This window comes from Capricornis sumatraensis, chromosome 3 (assembly GCF_032405125.1).
Source record: "Capricornis sumatraensis isolate serow.1 chromosome 3, serow.2, whole genome shotgun sequence".
Classification (NCBI taxonomy): domain Eukaryota; kingdom Metazoa; phylum Chordata; class Mammalia; order Artiodactyla; family Bovidae; genus Capricornis; species Capricornis sumatraensis.
The window spans coordinates 14943052-14964001 of NC_091071.1; the positions used below are offsets into that span (position 1 = coordinate 14943052).

General features: G+C 55.9%; 3 protein-coding genes across 7 annotated transcripts; 2 read left to right on the top strand and 1 right to left on the bottom strand.

Annotated features, from left to right (window-relative positions):
• The first annotated feature begins 3320 nt into the window (after positions 1–3320).
• On the top strand, positions 3321–5500 carry VKORC1 (vitamin K epoxide reductase complex subunit 1). 3 transcript variants are annotated; one of them, XM_068967058.1, is made up of 3 exons: positions 3321–3520; positions 4533–4650; positions 5040–5497. In XM_068967058.1, exons 1-3 carry the CDS (start codon positions 3348–3350, stop codon positions 5310–5312), a joined length of 564 nt encoding a protein of 187 aa, XP_068823159.1. In that variant the 5' UTR covers positions 3321–3347; the 3' UTR covers positions 5313–5497. The 3 variants fall into 3 exon arrangements, with proteins under 3 accessions (XP_068823159.1, XP_068823160.1, XP_068823161.1); XM_068967059.1 differs by having other exon boundaries at positions 4533–4642; positions 5104–5475; XM_068967060.1 differs by lacking the exon at positions 4533–4650 and having other exon boundaries at positions 5104–5500.
• A 128-nt stretch (positions 5501–5628) lies between these two features.
• PRSS53 (serine protease 53) lies at positions 5629–11890 on the top strand. 3 transcript variants are annotated; one of them, XM_068967057.1, is made up of 11 exons: positions 5629–6932; positions 7863–7880; positions 7979–8141; positions 8463–8728; positions 8836–9020; positions 9179–9398; positions 10183–10333; positions 10418–10662; positions 10748–10887; positions 11089–11323; positions 11608–11890. In XM_068967057.1, exons 1-11 carry the CDS (start codon positions 6875–6877, stop codon positions 11625–11627), a joined length of 1701 nt encoding a protein of 566 aa, XP_068823158.1. In that variant the 5' UTR covers positions 5629–6874; the 3' UTR covers positions 11628–11890. The 3 variants fall into 3 exon arrangements, with proteins under 3 accessions (XP_068823158.1, XP_068823156.1, XP_068823157.1); XM_068967055.1 differs by lacking the exon at positions 11608–11890 and having other exon boundaries at positions 11089–11593; XM_068967056.1 differs by lacking the exon at positions 11608–11890 and having other exon boundaries at positions 8866–9020; positions 11089–11593.
• A 162-nt stretch (positions 11891–12052) lies between these two features.
• ZNF646 (zinc finger protein 646) lies at positions 12053–20627 on the bottom strand. Its single transcript, XM_068968723.1, has 3 exons — positions 20573–20627; positions 13767–19198; positions 12053–12489 (listed from the first exon to the last, which is right to left on the bottom strand). The coding sequence occupies exons 2-3, from the start codon at positions 19114–19116 to the stop codon at positions 12368–12370; spliced, it is 5472 nt and encodes a 1823-aa protein (XP_068824824.1). The 5' UTR covers positions 19117–19198; positions 20573–20627; the 3' UTR covers positions 12053–12367.
• Positions 20628–20950: the final 323 nt, after the last annotated feature.

Below are 20950 nucleotides of genomic sequence, written 5' to 3' on the forward strand. Positions count from 1 at the left end.
TGCGAAGTCTTGGCTAATGCTGGAGAATCCACTTCCAGGGTGGCACTCTCACATGCCTGGCAAGTTAGTGCTGGATGTTAATAGGAAGTCTAATTTTCTCACGAAGTGGACCCCTCCCTCGGGCTGCTTGGATGTCTTCATAACATGGCAGCTGACTTCACCCAGAGTCAGTGATCTAAGAGGGAGCAAGATGGAAGCCACACTATCGTAATGACAGCCTCCAGACTCATAAACCATCATGTCTGCATTATCGCATTGGGCCAGGTCAGCCCTATTTAGGGTGGGAAGAAATTACACAATGTTATATATACCAGGAGGTGGAAATCATGGAGGACAGTTTTGGAAACTGGTTGCTGTGGCCTGGAGTCTGCCATGCTGTGAGGAAGCCCAAATTAGCCCCTATGGAGGAGGGGCTACATGGATTCACGGAGAGTCCCTGAAGGCTACACGAAGGGGAGGGGGCGTAATTCTTCGGTAGCTCAGTGCTAAAGAATCCCCCTGCCAGTGCAGGAGACACAGGGAAGATCAATCCCACATGGCACAGAGCAGCTAAGCCCGTGCACCACAACTACTGAGCCTGTTCTCTAGAGCCCTTGCATCACAGTTACTGAGGCCTGTGAGCCTAGAGCCCAGGCAACAAGAGAAGCCACCATAATGAGAACCCCTGACACTGCGACTGGAGAGTAGCCTCCATTCGCCGCAACTGGAGAAAAGCCCACTCACAGCAACAAAGACCCAGCACAGCCAAAAACAAAGAAGAGCGAGAGAAGCCAAGTTATCAGCCTCCCATTGCTCCAAGATTAGTCATCATCTGACTGCAGTTATGTGAGCCAGTACTGCCCAGGCAAAATTCTCATATCAAACTCCTAACCCCTAAAAACTGAGAGAAAATGAAAAGGTTGTTTCTCTTCAGTCATTATTTTTGTGGTAATTTGTTGAACAGCAGTAAGCCCTCAATGAGTCCCACCTCCCTGTATTTATATCCCTCTGGAGCCTCTTCCCACATTGGACAGGGCTGACCTGACCCAGTAAGATAAATGACAACACGTGACTTTCAAGGCTGAGTCATAAAGATACTGTGGTTTCCACCTTACTCCCTCTAAGATCACTCATTTGGGAAGAAGTCAGCCATGAATAATAGGAACATGCCAGAAAACCGTGGAAAGAGCTGAGAAACTGGCCGAAGTCATAGTGCTTTTACTAGATTCCTATTGCTGCTATAACAAATTACCACAAACTTAGTAGCTTAAAACTACATGAACTTATTATCTTACAGTCCTGGAGTTCAGAAGTCTGGCATGGGTCTCACTGAGCTAAAATCAGGATGGCAATAGTTCCTTTCTGGGGAAGTCCCTGGAGATCCAGTGATTAGGACTTTGCCAGTTGTTAGGACTCTGCACTTCCACTTCGAGAGCAGGGGTTTGGTCCCTGGTTAGGGAACTAGGATCCTGCAAGTCATGTTGTGAAGCCAAAAAACAAAACAAAAAACTTCCTCTCTGCAGGCTCTAGAGGAGAATCCATTTCTTCAACTTTTCCTGCTGCTAGAGACCACCCACATTCCCTAGCTCATGACCCCTTTCCTCCATGTTCAAAGCCAGCAACATTGCATCTCTTTTCGCTGTTCTTCCATAGTCACACCTCCTTCTGACTCTTCTGCGGCCCTCACTTTTAAGGACCCTTGTGATGACATTGGACCCATAGGGTAATCTGTTTTAAAATCAGCAGATTAGTAGCCTTCATTCCATCTGCAACCTTAATTCCCATCTGTCATGCAAGCTAACATGTCCACAGGTCCCAGGAATTTGGCACTGACATCTTTGGGAGCCTGGAGAAGGGAATGGCAACCCATTCCAGTATTCTTGCCTGGAGAATTTCATGGACAGAAGAGCCTGGAGAGCTACAGTCCATGGGGTCACATACAGTCAGACATGATTGAGCAACTAATACACACACAACACACACACACACATCTTTAAGAGCCATTATTCCACTGACCACATTGTCTGGAAGAAGAGAAGTGGGCCTGAGAAGAAGCAGCCAGGGAGGGAGGAGGGCCATTTAGAAGAGGGAAATATAACAAAAGCCAGAGGAAGACAGGGTTCCAAGGAAGGATTAATACTGTTGGGAAGTCAAGCATGATAAGAACTGAAAAATATTCGTTGAATTTAGCTTCCTGGTGATACCAGTTATCAGGGGAGTATTGGAGGCAGGAGCTAGTTTATGTTGTGTTGGGCAGCAAGGAAAATGTAAGGAAGTAAATAAAGACAGAGTGTAAAATCTTCTGGGAAAAAAAAAACTTGATTGTAAAGGGATATTTATTGCAGCTTCTAAAATGAGGGGGGAAGTTCCAATGCAAATGGAAGGAAGGGGAGGTATAGGTGAGGTGTGTGTGTGTGTGCGCTCAGTCGTGTCCAGTCTTTGTGACCTGTTACCCGCTAGGCTCCTCTATCCATGGAATTTTCCAGGTAAGAATACTGGAACAGGCTGCCATTTCCTATTTCAGAGGATCTTCCCGACCCAGGAATGGAATCCGCGTCTCTTGCACCTCCTGCATCGGCAGGCAGATTGTTTACCACTGCGCCACCCGGAAAAGCCTATCCTGGGTGAGATGGCTCGTTAATAAATACTGGTGTGTGAAAGGGAGAGGTCAGCTAACCCATCGAAGGCTTCGAATGGAGGGACTGTTGGGTTGACCTGGGCTCAGGTTTCGCCAGGTGGCGCCACAATAGAACAGAGGTTAGCATACTGTCCAGGATATGAAGCTGATGGAGCTGGAAATGTAGGAGAGAGACGTAGATATCGGCCAGCAAGAGGCGCTGGTGCAGCAGGAGGGAATGGCTGGGCAAACTAGGCGGATTGGAGGCTATGCTGTCAGATAATTTTAGGGAAAACGCTTGGTTCTTGATCAGATCGCAGTATGCCCTGGATTCTCTGATCCGCTGGTCTCTAGTTCCAGGATTCTCCAAAGTTAAAACAGGGCTTGGACTAGAGTAAACGCTATATATTGTTAGCCCTATTAATATAACTTGTAAAACTCCGGAGATTCCATTATCCTTGAGGCACTGCAGCCGCCCGGACTACAATTCCCATCATGCCTGGCAGGCCGTCCAATCCATAAATACCCATGTCCCTTAATTGGTTTTCCAGTCCCAGCATTCCTCAACTGTTTTCCTACCGCGGCAGCACGCATGCCAAATCATAGGAACAACCAATTAGATCAGGGGGGGCGAGACCAGTAGGCCAATCGTTCAGTCAGAGGGGCGGGAGTGGGCGTGGTCAAATCCGGCCCCGCCCCTGCCCCGTGGCCGGTTCGTTTCCGGCTGAGGCTTTGGGCAGGACCCGAAGATATGGGCACTACCTGGCGGAATCCGGGGTGGGTGCGGCTCGCGCTCTGCCTCGCGGGCTTAATGCTCTCTCTCTACGCGCTGCACGTGAAGGCGGCGCGCGCCCGGGACCGGGATTACCGCGCGCTCTGCGACGTGGGCACCGCCATCAGCTGTTCGCGCGTCTTTTCCTCCAGGTGCACGGGGAGTGGAGGGCTTGGGGGACCGCTGCACGTGGGAGCGGTGCATGGGGTCCCGGTGTGCATGGCAGCCAGGCTGCCAGATCAATCGGGGGTTGGGGTTCCCGGGGAGCGGACGCGCGGGACCAGGCTGCTCAAGGGAGCGTTGCCTGGAGAAACGAGTGTGTCCGAGACAGGAGTGTGGGGCTAAGGGGACAGATAGTTCTGGGGACTGGGGTTATTCGAGGGAATGCATGTGAATCCTGAAGACAAGGTATAACAGTGACCGGGCAGGACACAGGGAGATAGGGTCGAGTGTAGGAACTGATTATGGTCTTAAAGATGGGCGTGCCTGGCGACAAGGTGGCCAGGTCTGGTTTTGCTTGAGGATACAGGGTTTGTGGGATGACCTGAGACAGAAGAGGGGAGAGGGTGGCGGGGGCGCTGGAGATTTAAGGGTCCAAGGCAGAGAGATTCTGTCCTGGTTTCCCAGTCTGTGGTAAATAAGATGAAGGGTTATACGCACCTTACCATCCTAGGATTTATTGAAAGTCTAGGATGAAAAGAAGAGCCTATGGGAGAGCCATGGCCAGGCCTGACCTGGGGATGGGGGAGGACAGGCAGTGACATGGACTCCTGCCTTGGCCAAAGAAAGGCTATGCTCGGAGGTCACTGACCCTTGGACTCATGTAGAGGTTGGGGGAAGGATGAGATGGGGAAGGACAGCCCAGCCAGCTTCTTGGAAATAACCCAGGATAGGGCTCAGGGCACTGGGTTGACACTCCTAACTTAGGCCCTCCCCTCCACCAAGTGTGGGCTTCCCTGGTAGCTCAGATGGTAAAGCGTCTGCCTACAATCTGGGAGACCCGGTTTCCATCCCTGGGTCGGGAAGATCCCCCGGAGAAGGAAATGGCAACTCACTCCAGTATTCATGCCTGGAAAATCCCTTGGACCGAGGAGCCTGGTGGGCTATAGTCCATGGGGAAGCAGAGTTGGACACGACTGAGCGACTTCACTTCACTTCCACCAGGTGGGGCCGTGGCTTCGGACTGGTGGAACACGTGCTGGGCAAAGACAGCATCCTCAATCAATCCAACAGCATATTTGGTTGCATCTTCTACACACTGCAGTTGTTGTTAGGTGAGTGGGCTCACCCTCTCGTGACAGCCCCCTTCCCCTCTTGGCCAGCCTAGCTGGAACTCTTGCAGTCTTGGTGACCCAGACATCTGATGGCCAACTAATTGCGCATCACTGAGCACCAAGGAGGTGGGAACTTACAGGAGTCTTTACTGTCAGAACCAGAGGGCCCTTAGAGACTTCCCAGGAGCCCGATTTTCTAGAAAAGACTCCCTTCTGAGGGAAACCCAAGGGTTGCTGTCTCTCATCTCACATAGAGCTCAGCAGGAAAATTCACTATTTTGGTCCCAGGGATCGTTGAACACGTAGGAGAACCAGGGTCGTGGTGGGGCCTGTCTGAGCTGCTCATTTTAGAGGCTCTTTCCCCAATAGCCCCTGCTCTCTGGGTGGCACCATGGAGTCATGGCATGTTCTAGTAATGGCTAGTTCCCAGAGCCTACATCTGCCCCTTTTCTGCTTTACAGGCTGCCTGCAGGGCCGCTGGGTGTCTGTTCTACTGAGGTTGAGTTCCTTGGTGTCTCTAGCTGGTTCTGTGTACCTGGCCTGGATCCTGTTCTTCGTGCTCTATGATTTCTGCATCGTTTGCATCACTACTTACGCCATCAATGTGGGCCTGACGGTGCTCAGTTTCCGAGAGGTCCAGGGACCCCAGGGCAAGGTCAAGGGGCACTGAGCCCTCACCCCAAGCCAGAGTGACCTTTGCCCAAGAAGGCCACGTCTGGGTCCTTGGAAGAGTCTGCAAGTTGCCCCTGCCATACTCCCACACAGGACAATGAACCAAACATGCCACACTGTTTGCTCTACCTTAGTGCCTCTGTTTCTGTCCCCAAAGGCTGATTTCCAAAGCTCCTGCTGTTGCTCCAGGAGGGAAGGTTTGAAGCAATAAAATTTCTTATTTAAATTGGCCAAATCTGAGCCATCTGTCTGCCAGGGACCTTAGTATTGGGCTTCCCCTGATCTTTCCTCCTCTGGGACTGGAAGATATGAGTCAGAGGGAGAGTGGAGGGCCTGCCTGGGAAGGGTGATTAGTCCCTTCTCCAGTATGTGGCGTCAGCAAAACCTGGGGCGCCATCAGCCCCCACCCCCAGGAAACAGGCTGGCAGCTTGTGCCTGCTACCCACAGAAGCCAGGCCTCATCTTCTTGGGTAGCCAGGTATGTGCTTGCAAGGGCGAGCTGACTTTCTGGTTATGTGCAAACGTGCCTGGAAGTTCTTCCTGTAGTCTAACCTTAACCCCTCCAGCTCCCTTATCTACCACTGGAAGCCAGTCTTGATAGCCCTGGAAGGACAGGCACAGGCTGTGTTTTTGTTTTGTTTTTCCTAATGTATACTAAGTACTTATCTACATACAAAGCACGGTTTAAGAACATGACATCTGTCTACTCATTTAATCCCTATAGCAATTGTATGAGGTAGGTATTATTACAGTCATCCCTTGGTATCCATAGGAGATTAGTTCCAAGACCCATCCCACTTCCCAAACCAAAATCCAAGGATGCTCAAGCCCCTTGAATGTTGTAGGGAATTCCCTGGTGGTCCAGTGGTTAGGACTCCACACCTTCACTGCCATGGGCCAGGCTTCGATCCCTGGTTGGGAAGGTAAGATCCCACCAGCTGCACAATGCAGCCAAAAAATTAAAATGGTGGGGGAGGTGCACCCCACATAACCCTGTTTCCCAGGAAGGTGGCAGAAAGGCATTGAGATTTGCTAGCTTCAGCCAGCAAGAAGCAGAGAGTCTGACCTCTTGACACCCAAACCGGCACATACTGACTCTGAAGCAAGATGGGAGAAGGTATGTGAAACCCACTTGGGCCCAGACCTGGGAGAGAGGTGGGAAAGGCCTGCCAACCATGCTCTTCACCTGTACCAGGTTCCCTGCTGGTAGCAAGTTCACTCTGCCAGGCTGCGGTGAAGGCATTTTTACATCCAACAGCTCTGAGCTTTTCAGACAAGGCATGAGGAGCTAATTGTCCAAAGTCATTCACGTGTTAGGGGGATCTGGGATGTGAACCCAGGCAGCGAGGCCACGGCTGAGGCCCAGCGAGAGGTGCTGAATAGCCCAGGGTCACACAGCCACAGCCCCAGAGCTAGAAACTGCTGGCCCCCTTCCAGCCCAGCAAAAGCAATGACACCTGACTCCTAGCAAATTGGGGGTGGGGCAGAGGTGGAGCTAGGGAGACCCAGGTGGCTTCTCTTGAGAACCAGAGCACAGGCGGCAGATTGACCTGGGGCAGCATGAAGCAGAGCTGGGGACTGAAGCTGTTCATCCTGGGAGCCGTGGTCCTCACAGAGGGTGAGTCACCCAGGTTTGGGTGGGGGGGTTACGGTGATGGTTTGGGGGCTGTCCTCTGCCGGAGCAGCCCCTGAAGCTGGGTGTGTGGGAGGGAGCCTGCCTGGGGGGGTGACAGTCAGCCTGTGGCAAGGTAACTGTGTCCAGGTGTGTGTGTGGGGGGACGTGTATGTGGCCGCCTGTGTCCAAATGGGTGTGATTTCCTTGGACTGGATTATAATCTGTGTCTGCAGGAACTGTCATTATGCCTGTGTGTGTACCCTGTGCCCTCATTGGCCTCTCTCCTTCCATAATGGCTTTAGGCAAGTTCTAGGGCCCTTTGGTCTCAGGCTCCCCTTCTTTACATACATCCTGTCTCTCCCATGTTCAATGGGTGTGCCTGTGATGGGGAAGACGCAGGGCAGGGAAACCTTTGGTAGAGTCTCTTTCTAAAAAGACGGGGGAGGCCAAGTTGTCAGAAGAGGGGTGGAGTGAGTCTCAACTCTTGATGCCCTCCCCAACTTGGACATGACGCAGGCCTCTAATCCTTCCTCTTAGGCCTCCACAGCCCAGGGCACAATTAAGCTAATGCTCTCCACAGGCACAGGCTGCTCCCTGACTCAGCAGTGGGGGCAGGAGTTGGGGGTTCTGAAGCCTGGAGGAGGGTTGGCCTGGTCCCAAGCTGAACCCCAGGTCCTGCCACTCAATGCCCAGGAGTGCTGAGCACAGCTGAGAGAAGAGAATTAATGACTGAGTGTACACTCTGAATAGCTTCCAATAAAAGCTGTTTCTTGACCTCATATAAATATTTTCATTCTGGGAGGGGCCGGTGAGGTAGCCACAGACAGTCATAGCAAGGACCCAGGCCAGTCCCCCGCAAACCTGTCCCCTCCACCAAGGCTGGGCTGGGCAGGTCCCCTCCCCCAAGGCTCACCTGTGTCTCTCTCTTCCCAGGTCTTCAAGCTCAGCGTGGTAAGTTGTGGGGCCTGGGCCTTACTTGGGTCTGGGTCGTGCTGGGGGTGAGGGCAGGCCAGGGCCCTGCTATCAGCCTGATTCCTGCCTCTCCACAGCATGTGGGCAGCGAGGCCCTGGTCCCCCTGAGCCTCAGGAGGGCAACACAGTGCCTGGCGAGTGGCCGTGGCAGGCCAGCGTGAGGAGGCAGGGCATCCACATCTGCAGCGGGTCCCTGGTGGCGGACAGCTGGGTCCTCACTGCGGCCCACTGCTTTGAAAAGTGAGTCATGGCTGCAGTCAAAAGATTTCTGGCTTTGGGCTGGGTGATTTGTCCCCAAGCCCTGCAAGACTGAGCCCTGCCCCTAGAATAACAACCTACCATTTATTTAAAATGTGCCACATGCCAGGAACACACTATCAAGTTAATGTCAAACTTTCATGGTAGAAGTCTTACAAGTGTGACAGCTGAGGTTGGGAAAAGGATGGCCCTTGTTCAAAACCACAGTTTTGTCCATCTGTCACCTCCTTGTGCTATCTCCTATGGTGTCAATGTCTCTGTTGGCACTCAATGTTTGGGTCTTGTCCCCTCTCCCCCTTCCAGGGAGGCAATGACAGAATTGAACTCCTGGTCAGTTGTCCTGGGTTCTCTGCAGCATGAAGGTCTGAGCCCAGGGGCTGAGGAGGTGGGGGTAACGGCTCTGCAGCTGCCCAGGGCCTACAACCACTACAGCCAGGGCTCAGACCTGGCCCTGCTCCGACTCGCCCACCCCATAGCCCACACACCCCTCTGCTTGCCCCGACCTGCCCATCGCTTCCCCTTTGGGACTTCCTGCTGGGCCACTGGCTGGGATCAGGACACCAATGATGGTAAGTGCTAGCCTGAAGCCCAGAGAGGTACTTGGCTTGCCCAAGGTCACACAACCTCAGCTGCTAACTGTTCCCATTCCCGGGCTCCCTTGCTCCTCTGGGCCCAGACTTCGGCCCCAACCCCCTCTTTTTGCCAGCTCCCAGGACCCTACGGAATCTGCGCCTGCGTCTAATCAGCCGCCCCACGTGTAACTGTCTCTACAACCGCCTGCACCAGCGGTCACTGGCCAGTCCCGCCCGGCCTGGGATGCTGTGTGGGGGTCCCCAGCCTGGGATGCAGGGGCCCTGTCAGGTCTGAGGAGGAGGACAGGGGAAGGGAACAGAAGGGAAGAGGGCCTGCCATAGGCTGGACACTCAATCCACAGGGATGGATGGAAGGGCGGCCCATGGAGGGTGTCCACCGAGGGCTGGGGCTCAGATGTCTGTCTCTGACAACACTGCCCGCTCCAGGGAGATTCCGGGGGTCCCGTGCTGTGCCGCGAACCCGATGGACACTGGGTTCAAGCTGGGATCATCAGTTTTGCATCAAGCTGTGCCCGGGAAGATACTCCTGTGCTGCTGACCAATATGGCTGCTCACAGCTCCTGGCTGCAGGCTCGAGCTCAGGGGGCAGCCTTCCTAACCCAGAACCCAGAGACCCCGGAGATCAGTGATGAGGACAGCTGTGTAGGTATGAGCAGTGGGTGTCAGGAGTGGGATGTGGGGGAACCTCCCCCTGGGCTGCATGAGGACTTCTGGGCAGCAGGTGGGAGCCACAGCGGAATAAATTTCAGTTCAGAATAGAAAACTGATTAATGAGGCATCCACACACTGCCACGGGCTAACGGGGATTTAAAGGACCCTTTCAGACCAGGATGGGAATAGCTCCATTTATGGCTGAGAGATAGACATTTCAGAACTTCATGCATTTGGATTCAGGTAAGAAGAGGAATTTGGTACCTGGCTGAAGGTCTGGGGGGGTAAGATGCAAATTTCCAAGCAGGGACTCCACAAGATTGGAGAGGGCAGGGTTCCCACTCAGTGGGGCGTAAATTCTGGCATTAAGTGACTAACATGCAAATGGCATGCAAAATAATTCCTGGGACGGAAGGCCTATCTTGATGGTAAGAGAAGCATCAGTGAGCCAGGAGTTCTGGGGCCATTCCAAGCCCAGAGGGGTGCAGACAGGCGGGGTAGAGGAATGATGAGCGGGCCACTCCCATGATGCTGGACCATCAGGGTTAAAAGCTTAGGCCCTGCGTTTTGCATCCCAAGTTGGCTACTTGCCTGTGGTTACTGAGCTAGAAAGTCACTGAACTTCTGGAATGTTGGTTACTTCAGTAACGAAAATAACAAAGATTCAGCTTAAAAGGATAATGTGAGGATATTCGATAGCACACGGGAAACTCTTAGCGCAGGGCCTGGCATGCAGTGAGCATTTAGAGAGGGCAGATGATGTAATGCATCTGTTTCAGCCTGTGGATCTCTGAGGAGAGAAGGCCCTCAGGCAGGAGCTCCCTCCCCATGGCCCTGGGACGCCAGGCTGAAGCACCAAGGGAAGCTGGCTTGCGGCGGAGCCCTGGTGTCAGAGGAGGTGGTGCTGACTGCTGCCCATTGCTTCATTGGGTGAGCCCTGATTCCCTCACCCTTGTGCCCCAACTTCTGATGGTGGCTCTGCTACCCAGTGCTGTCAGTGCTGTCCTTGCACAGGCGCCAGACCCCAGAGGAATGGACGGTAGGCCTGGGGGTCGGACCAGAGGAGTCGGGCCTGAAGCAAGTCATCCTGCATGGGGCATATACCCACCCGGAGGGAGGCTATGACGTGGCCCTCCTGCTGTTGGCCCAGCCTGTAACCCTGGGCCCCAGCCTGCGGCCCCTCTGCCTGCCCTACTCGGACCACCGCCTGCCTGATGGGGAACGCGGCTGGGTCCTAGGGCTGGCCCGCCAAGGAGCAGGTGTGTGGACAGGAGAGGGCTCCCAGAGCTGGGCATGCAGCCTGGAGGCTGAGGTACCAGCTGGGTCTTCTCCCTCACCCTGCAGACACCGGCTCCCCTCAGACAGTGCCTGTGACCCTCCTGGGGCCCAGGGCCTGTAGCCGCCTGCACACAGCCCTCGGGAGCAACAGCATTCTGCCGGGGATGGTGTGTACCAGTGTTGTGGGCGAACCGCCCAGCTGTGAGGTGAGACCCATTCCCCCTAACGTCACCCCACAGACCCCTCGCCCTCCCACTCACAGCCTGACCTCTCACCTGTAACTCAGGCTTTCTGCCAACTGGCTCCCAAAGAGCCAGACCCCCAGCCCCAGCCCCTCCTGCCCCATGCAGCTGCCTAGGGAAAAGAGGAAGTCAAAATCCAGTGTCCCCTGACCTGACCCCTTTCAGGGCCTGTCGGGGGCACCGCTGGTGCACGAAGTGAGGGGCACATGGTTCCTGGCTGGGCTGCACAGCTTCGGAGATGCCTGCCAAGGCCCCGCAAGACCTGCCGTCTTTGTGGCGCTCCCCACCTATGAGAACTGGGTCAGCAGTTTGGACTGGCAGGTCTACTTCGCTGAGGAGCCCGAGCCCGAGCCCGAGCCCGAGCCCGAGCCCGAGCCCGGAAGCTGCGCAGCTAACATGAGTACGTGGCCCTGGGGCCTCCTGCCAACACCTGCCTCCGCAGACCCCTTGTCAGCTGGCCTGAGGCCATCTGTCCCCAGCCACCTCCAGCTGTGGACGGAGTCATGGGGATTCAAGTACTGGCTCTTGTCATTGACTGGTTAGGAGCACACCTCTTAACCTGTGCAGCCTTCACTTTTCAAATCTGTCATAGGGGCTCAGGGGCACCTCCTTCCTCTTCCTTTGAGGGAGGGAGGGAAGCTGTGAGCTCGAGACCAACCCCACCCTCCTTCCTCTCCCTGACAGGCCAGCCAGCCAACTGTTGACAGGTGGCTCTGGGACGCTGCAGTCACAGCAAGGCAACTCCCACGGAATTGCCTCTCTCCCATCCAGCCCCCCGCCTTTCCCAGGCAGGTCCAACAGCACAAAGGGCTCTGGGAAGGAACCTGCCCTGAAAGCTCCACCCTGCAGGACAGGGAGATGTCGCCCGTGGATGCCCCCTACCCAGCTCTGCGGTCCAACGCAGGCGTCCCGAGCTTTTCCTATTCATCCCTTCAGATTCAATGACACCAGCCAAGTACTTTGAAAATTTCTTTTTTTGGGGGGAGCAATTTTCCTGTTTTTTTAAACTTAAATAAATTGTTACAAAATAGACTTTAGAAAATAAGTTACAAATTGTAGTAAAAGGCTCCCCGTCCACAGGCAACATTTCCACCTGTGGGGGCGCTCTTTGAATCTGCCTCTCCCTGGTGTTGGAATCTGGCTGGTAAGGGTGGCCCAGCATCGTGGCCAAGCCGGGCACTGGGTTTCTTGGTGGGGTTGGTCATAGCAAAGAACCTGTTGACAAAAGCTGAGGCAACGGAGGTCCCTCAAGGACAGGACAGAAGGAACATTTCACCCCCTCCTTGGGAAAGAAGCCAGATCTGGGTCCTCTTTGAAGGAGGAGAGGAGAAAAGAGCTGGGGATGCCCAAACTACTCCTGAGCAAAACAAGGAGATCAAGCCTTTCCCTGCAACTCGCCCTGACCCCCCACCCCCCCATATTCTGATCTTTGGAGACTGGAACTTCAGAGGGAGAAGCTGAGGTCTGTAGGCCACTGGGGTGAAGGGTCCAGGAGTGGGGCCGTGGGGGTGGGTGGAGGCGGCAATGACAAGTCCCCTCTGCCCGCCGCTGGTGCCTTTGGGGTTCCTGGGGAGAGAGAGAGGAGGTGACTGAGGGGGCAAACCCCACACAGCATGTACCCAGCTCCCTACCCTGCAGGCCATACCCCACAGTCCTGTATGTGAATTCCCAATTATTTTCCCAGACCTGGCTAATTAGCTCCTTGCTCATTCCCTTGGGGTCACAAGAAATCTTTTATCCTAAAAGCCATCTTGTCAGCACTCTCAGGGGAATCTCACCGCTGTCCCCACCTGCCCTGATGATCCCCCGTCAAGGGGACCATCTACTCTCTCAGGGACACCCACGCACTAGATGGAAGGGGTCTTGGGATAAGAGCTACAGGCCCCTAGAGGAGGTGGAGAGTGAGTCTGCGACTTGCAGAGAGAACCGGCCCTCCCATTCCTCCACAAGTCTGGGCGGAGGTGACTTTCCATGAAGATTCCCCTGATAGAGGACGGGAGATAGGGGCTAATGACTGTTGTTGCCACAGCTGGGCCTGGCTTCAAAGAAACAATTATCTATGACTCAGTCCTCCAGTTAAAGGTGTGCTGGCGGGGAGGGGGGTGTGCAGGTGGAAAGGGTGGTTTAGTTGGATCCCAAAAAGGAAATGCACAGCACAGAGAGAAGGATGAATAAAGGGAAGAGGAGACGCGGACCAACAGGGGTGGGCAAGGGCCAAGGGTCCATTTTCCAAGAAAAGAGGAGGGGGAGCAGAGACAAGATATGGGGAAAGGGACAGGGCACTGAGTGCCAACAAGTGACCTGGTTTCCCCGAACAAGTTGGCATGGAAGCCACAAAGCAGTCCAGTCTGGGGGTGCCTCCTATGCCCCTTCCTCATTTCCGGGATCCTGGCCTACTCTAAGAGCAGAACTGAGATCATCTTTTTCTCTGGAAATCATTACTTAACTGGCTGGATCAGAAGGGTTTCCAGAGGTGTCTATAATAGCCAGATGGTAGATGGCTACCAGTCCCCCCCAAACAGAAAGACCATTCGTCTTTGGCTCCGGTACAGCAGGGGAGCCCTAGCAGTTGCCTTGGCTCCGACCCTGCCATCCCCTCCCTGCACCAACCCTGGATGCTCCCTATATACCTGACTCAAGGGGTCAGATCTCAGCCACTCAAAAGGCAGCATCCTCGACCTAGCTTTCTCCTTATCCCAGCCTGAGCCACCTCCTGGAATCCCCATGATCCTCTCACTCCTTGCCTTCCTGCCCACCATGGGGCCAGTGTTTACCCTCTACTGTGTGCTCACCTCCTCCAAGACCCTTCAGCCCTCTGCCCAAGCCTGCTGGTGCCCCCGTACCAGAGCTGGCCACTGTCCACTCTTCCTGGTGCTGCTGCTCGTGCTGCAGGAAGCTGATTCGACGGCGGAAATGGCGGGGACAGTGGGGGCAGGAGAAGGGCCCCTCCCGGGGCGCATGGACCCGCCCATGGCCCTCCAGCCGGGCAGCTGTCCGAAAGGCCTTGCCACAGATGCTGCAGCGATGGCGCTTCGGGTCTGTGTGGGTCCTGCCATGGTTCTTAAGGGACAGCAGGTTGGGAAGAAGTTTGGGACAGAGGGAGCAGGGGTAGAGTCCCGTAGTGTGAGCCTTCTGGTGGTTCAACAGGCTACCGGCATGGCGATATGAACGCCCACACTGGGCACAGCGGAAGGGCCGCTCCTCATGCACAGCCACCAAGGACTCAACACCCTGGCCTCCATTAGCTCTCCCCACATTCTCACCTGGGGTCCTGGGAGGTTCTGCTGGGGCTTTCCCTTGACCAGGGAGTTCCATCTCCTCCTCCTCAGCCCCTGCTTTGGGGCTTCTGGCCTCCACCTGGGGTGACACCTGACTGAGGCCCCTGGCATGAGTCTGCAGGTGGCTGGCAAGTTCACAGTGGGACTCAAAGGCCTCGCCACAGTCAGGGCAGGAGGTCTGGGCAGCTATGTGGTTGCGGCTGTGGCTCTTAGTGGCCTCAGGATTCAAGAACTCTTTGGAGCAGAGCAGGCAATAGTGACGGTCAGTCTTGTGGGTGCTGTGGTGGTTCGAGGGGCCTTCTGACTGGCAGGAGATCTTGCCACAATGGCTGCAGGAAAAGGAGTGGCTCTCTGGCTGGGGCTGAGGGCCACAGTCTCCACTGTCCCAGCTGTCCACTGGAGTCAGACTAGGTCCATTGGGCTGGGTGTTGCCAAGGGGACAAGGACTTCTGGGGACACTGTCCCCGGACTCATCTTCTGGCTTGGTCAGTACATGACCCCCAGGAACCCAATCTCCATCATGATTCACTGGTCCCCGGTCTCCTCGCCACTCATCTGCTTCCCCCATGCCCCAGGATGCTGGCTCTGTGGCTTCTAAACCCGCTGCCCTGATGGGGCTCTGACTTGGCTCTGCTGGCCTTGTGGCTCCATCCTCCAGCTGAGGTCCCGACTCAGTACCACCCAATCTGTCCTCCAGTCCCTGGTCATCAGCCAGGTTCCCCTGACCACCCTCTGTGCCATCTGGGCCTCCCTGACCACCTCTGGTCTCTTCCTCATGCTCTCGCAGGTGCCGTTCCAGGGACCCTCGGCCAGGGAAGCCCCGACCACAGAGGGCACAGCGCACAGCTGCCCGCCGGGACAGCCCGGCCCGCCGCCGCCGGCTCTCCGAGTGTAGCCTCTGGTGGTCCCTCAGGGCCATGCGGTTGGAGTAGGTCTTGGGGCAGGTGGGACAGCTGTACTGGCCTGTCTCATGGCTGCGCCGGTGGTTCAGGAGGCTGCCCGCGTGGCGGTAGGTCCGCCCGCACTGCCCGCAGCGAAAGGGCCGATCTTCCAGCGACAGCTTGCGGGAGCCCCCACCCCCACTGCGCTCCAGGTGGACCCGCTGGTGGCTGGCCAGCTGCTTCCGCAGGCGGAAGGCCTTCCCGCACTCGGCACAGTGGAAACGCCGGGGATCGGCGTGGATGCGCCGGTGGTTCTTCAGGGACATGAGGTTGGAGAAGCCTTTGGAGCAGGCCTGGCAGCCAAAGTGGCCGGTCTGGTGGCTCTGCCGGTGATTGATGAGGCTGCCAGCATGCTTGTAGGAGCGGCCGCACACCTCACAGCTGAAGGGCCGCTCAGAGCTGGCTTCAGTCTGGCAGCCCTTCTCCGCTGTCTCCAGCCTTGGCTCCATCTCCTCGCCCTTCACAGTCGTCTCCTCCCCCTTCACAGTCGTCTCCTCCCAGGCCTCTTCTTTCACTCTAGCCCCCTCCTCCAGGGGCTCCACTTTAAGTTCTTTCTGGAATCTCTCCACTTCGGCCTGCTCAAGGCCCTCCTCTGCCAGAGTTTGGGCTTCACTGCTGCCTTTTGCCTCTGGGACAGGCCCCACCTGGGGCTCTGAGCCTTTGCAGCGTGGGTGGTTTCGCAGGTGATTGCGGTAGGCAGCCAGGTTGGGGTAGCAGCGGGAGCAGACTGGGCAGACAAAGTCCCCGGTCTGGTGGATCTTGCGGTGGTTCACCAGGCTGCCCCCATGCCGATAGGTCTTGCCGCACTGGTTGCAGCGGAAGGGGCGGGGCTGGGTCTCCAGAGAGCTTTCCTCACCCTGCCGGCAAAGGCTGTCGGCAAGCGTGGCACCTACACCCTCACCGGGCTTTGCATCCCCACCCTCTGCAGGGAGAGAAGTCACCGTGCCCTCAAAGACACCGTCTGCCACCACCACCGTGGCGTCACCTGACTCTGCTGGGTGATGCATGAGACTGGGAACCTCATCAGTGGTGTTCCCGGAATTCCGGCTTTGGTGGTGACGCTCCAGGCTCCCCAGGTCATCATAGGTCTGACCACAGCAGCCACAAATGTGGCCATACCCAGCGCCATCCAGTGCTTCCACCTCCCGCTGCAGCTGATTCAGCAGCTCGGCTTCTGAGAGCTGCAGTGGGGGGCTGTGGGTGGAAATTGCCCCTGCAGCTCCTTCCTCCTCCCCCTCCTCTTCCGAGCCCTCAGTCATGCCAGAGTCATGAGCCTGGCGCCGGTGAAGCCTGTAGCCAGCCCGCCCAGGGAAGATCATGCCACAGAGGCAACAGAGGAAAGGCTGGGTTGAGACGGCCTCCCCGGGCCTGTGGTTCTGGAAGTGGCTGCGCAGGGCAGGCAGGGAGTCAAATTCCTTTGGGCAGAGGGAGCACTGATAGATGCCCGGTGGGTGGCAGGGCCGGTGGCTCAGCAGGCCAGTGGCATGGGGGAAAGAATGTCCACAGTCAGAACACGTGTGGGAGACTTCAGCCGACCAGGCAGAGCTGGCAGAGCGGGAAGGGGAGCTGGGCTGGCCAGGGGCTGGTTTCTGGTCTTCCTCCACCCCAGGGAGGCCATCGCAGAAGCGAGTCCCATTGCTTTCCTCAGCACCTGGGATGTCCACGTTGTCAAGGAAACAGGCCTCCATCCTTTCCAGTCCTTCCTCGGCGCCTTGGCTCTCTTTATCACCCTGGAAACAGGCCTCATTCCTCTCAATCCCACAGTTGTCCCTTTCAGCTGCAAGCTGCAAACAGCCCCCACTGCTTTCCATGCTGCCTTCGGCTCCACTCAGACTTGCCCTGGAAGAGTCTCGGGGACAGCCCAGGCCCTCACTGTCCACTGGCTCCGGGGCCCAGTTCCCGTCTGATGGGGGTTTGGCTTCTCCCCCGCCGCCGGCACTGCCAGCCCGCCTCCGGTGCCGCCTGCTCCGCCGTCGACTGTGGCGACGCAAATGGTTCTTCATGGCAGCCATGGTGTGGAAATGCTTGGCACAGGCCCCACAACTGAAGTCTCCCGTTTGGTGGGTCTGCCGGTGGTTGATAAGGCTGCCTGAGTGGCGATAGCTCTTGCCACAGTCTCGGCAAGCAAACACCCGAGGAGGTGACTCCCTGGCCTCGGTCCTGCTCTGTGCCCCTTCCCCGTGGGTCCGCCTGTGATGTTCAAGGCTCTGAGAGTCTTCAAAGAGCATCCCACACACACTACATATCTGTGGCATGGTCCGATCTGTGGCTGGGGGGACAGCAGGGGCCCCCTCTTCATGTTTGCACCCAGGCCCCTGATCTGAAAGTAGAGTCGTCTCTGGCCCCGCTGGGTCAGGTGGGAGCTCCACCTTGAGGAGGCCAGGGGGCCCCTCAGGCTCTGGGCCTGTGCTGCGGCGAGCAGCCTTGCAGTGTACCCGCACATGGTTGCGCAGGGCCATGAGGTTGGGGTACTTGCGGGGACAGAGAGAGCACTGATACTCTCCTGTCCGATGGCTGTGGCGGTGGTTCACCAGGCTCCCCCGGTGCCGGTAAGCCCGGCCGCACTCATTGCACTTATACGGGCGGTGGTCTAAGGTGCTGGAGGGGGCCTCTGTTTCTTTGCGAGTGGACTCCGCCAGAGGCAGGGGAGCTGGCAGCACTGACGGCTGCCCATCCTCTCCAGCTCCTGGCCGGGGCCTGTGGTGGGCCCGCACATGGTTTTTGAGGGCAGCTGCATTGAACAGCTGCTTCGAACAGATGGAGCAGGGGTAGACACCTGTCTGGTGGCTCTTGCGATGGTTGATGAGGCTCCCAGCATGGCGGTAAGTACGGCCACAGTCCCCACAGCGGAAAGGCCGGTATTCCTCCAGGCCAATGTCTTCCAGCTCCCCAGACGTGCTCAGCTCCCCTGAGCCATTCAGTATGTGGGTCCCAGGGAGCTGGTCCTGGCTGCTCTCATCTGTGTGCCCATTGGTGGTGGGCATCCCTTTCTCTTCCCACGGCTGCTCCTGATTTTCACCCTCGTGGGACTGCTGGTGTTCCAGCAGCTCTCGGGGGAGCCGGAAGGCACGGGGGCAGTGGGGACACTGGTAAGGCCGATACTGGGCATGGAGTCTGGAGTGATTCTTCAGAGCCATGAGATTAGAGAACTCCTTGAAGCAGATGGCACAAGGGTAGACACCCAGAGTGTGGCTCTGGCGGTGGTTGGTGAGGCTCCCAGCATGCTTGTAGGTCTTGCCACATTGACTGCATTTGTACCGCCGCTCCTCCTCAGCAGGAGGGGACTGGGTGGGCTCCTGGCCCCCGGTAAAATTCACTACTGATTCAGCCAGATATTGTTCCAAATTGCTAAGGAGACTGCTGGCTGGGGTGGGGAGTGGAGTGTCTCTGGCAGAGTTGGTGGTGGGACCCCAGCCCTCTACACCCTCCTCAGGATCAGGCTGGCTTTCCCAGCCTTCTCTTTGTCTGGTGGGTGGACCTTCCCATGTGCCCGCAGTTGCCCTAGGGTCTGGCCCAGACTCACAGCCAGATGTCTCTTCAATATGTTTTTTCTGGTTTTCCCAGCCTTCCCCAGGGCCAAGCCTCTGGGCCCAGGAGTCAGTGGACACTGTCTCCCCCTGGAGGCATGGAGTGGCTTCCTTGGGGCGGGGAGGCCTGCGCCTCCGACGGCCTTCAGGAGCATGAGTCCTCATGTGGCTCTTGAGTGCCATGGGGTTGGTGAAGTCCTTGCCACAGGTGGTACAGGGGAAAAGGCCAGTCTCGTGGGTCCGGCGGTGATTGACCAAGCTCCCTGGGTGACGATAGCCCCGCCCACACAGCTGACAGCGGTAGGGCCGAGGGATGCTGTCGGCCTCGGCCTCGATGCCCTGGCTGGAAGATGGATGGAGCAGTTCTCGGTGCCGTGACAGTTCTGGGAGGCTAGGAAAGTGGCGCTGACAGTCAGAGCAGCTGAGTGAAGTGGGCGTGTCCTCCATGGGGCAGTGTGGCAGAAACCTGGAGGTTCAGGAAGAGCAGGCAAATGGCAGCAGCATCTTCCTCTGATGGAGGGTCCAAGGCCTAGGAAAAGGGGGCAGTGGTCAGAAGGAAGGCCTGAATTAACTTTGCCTCTTGATTTTATATGAGCAACAAGTTCACCAGAGGTCACAGAGTTACCCCCAAGTAGCAATGCCCAGAGACCTGCTCTAAACTAGACCTGTTCCAGAAATACCATTTAAAATGTCTCTGAATACAGGTTCCCCAAATATGAAAGCTCTCCTAGGCCTAACTCATCTCTAGAAGTATATATAAGGAAACTAACATCTAAAGGATTGCATCCCATCTCTAATCACAAACCTTGCCTTCAGACCAAGACCCAAAAATCTTACCGTCCCTAACCCTCTGTTCTCTATAATTTTGAAACAAAAATGTCTTACGTGACATCTTAAAAGGAAACTTGTACCTCTCCTAGGACCTTCAATAAGATAAGTCCAATCCTCCATCTTTCATCCCTCAGCTAAATAAAGTAGCTTAAAGGCACTGAAAGGGGCTTCTCTGGTGGCTCAGACAATAAAGAATTTGCCTGCAATGCAGGAGACCCAGGTTCAATTCCTAGGTCAGTAAGATCCCTGGAAAAGGGAATGGCAACCCACTCCAGTATTCCTGCCTGGAGAATCCCATGGAGAGAAGTATGGTTGGCTACAGTCCATGGAGTCACAAAGTCGGACAAAACTGAGCAACTCTCATAGAGAGGCACTGAAAAAGCAGCCTCTTTCTTCAATAGACAGCCTAGGACCTGAGAAGTGAGGTTAGAAGCCTCCGACAGAGAAAAGGGCTGATTTGTTCCCCCTTCTGCCCTATTCCTTTCAGGGTCACAAAATCTCCTTTCTGAAGGACTCTCTTGGGTTCCCCGGGTTCCAAACCATCTTCCATCTTGGAAATTCCATCTCCTTTCTGGTACTTCGCCCCCTACCTTTTCCTTTCCCATTATTCATCACTTTTTTCTCTCCATCCCTTCTCGTTTTTCCTTCTACCTTCTCTTTTAATGTTGATAACAACAGCTACCCGTGCTACCTAAGCATTACCAAGTGCTAGGCCCTGTGCTAAATAAATTCACTGTGTCACCTAATTCTCCCAACTCATTGCAATGCCTCTATTATTCCAGTTGACACACGAGGAAGCCCATTCACTCAATCTTCTTTCCAAAGCCCTTACTCCATAGCAGGCCCCCATGCCTCCTACATCACCTTGGCCTTCTCTGACTCGGACTCTTCCAACCTCCGGGGGCCCCAATACAACTCCTATCTCCGACTTTAAACCTCCTTGCTGAACCTGCTCCCAGAATTCTCACTTCTCCCAAAGCCCCTTGGCTCAAGAGTCTCCTCTCCGAATCAACTACCTAAGAGGTCCTCATTTCATTCACCTCCTCAGCCAGTTTTCTCTTAGGACCCCTACCTCACACCGGTGGCCCCTTCTCGTTCCCGCCGCGGGTGAGTCCGTTGGGGACCGCGAACGGGAGTGCGCCTGCGCAATGGGACCCTCACCCTAACTGCAGCCGCGCGCCCCAAAGGGTGGTTGTGCGGGGGCTCTCGCGCTCCCACACACGCACACTCTGCAAGGGCTCAAGGAAGTGGAAGAGGAGGGAAAGAGGGAAAGGAGAGGGGGAAAAGAAAGGAGGTAGAGGGAAAAGGGCGCAGCTGGCACTAACCAGCCGTCTATCGCCCAGCTCCGCGGACACTTCCTATTGTTACTAGGAAACAGGAAGTGTCCTATCCTCAAAAGCTTCCCCGCGAAACTTCCGCCTTAAAAATGCTTCTGTCCCGCCTCCAAGCA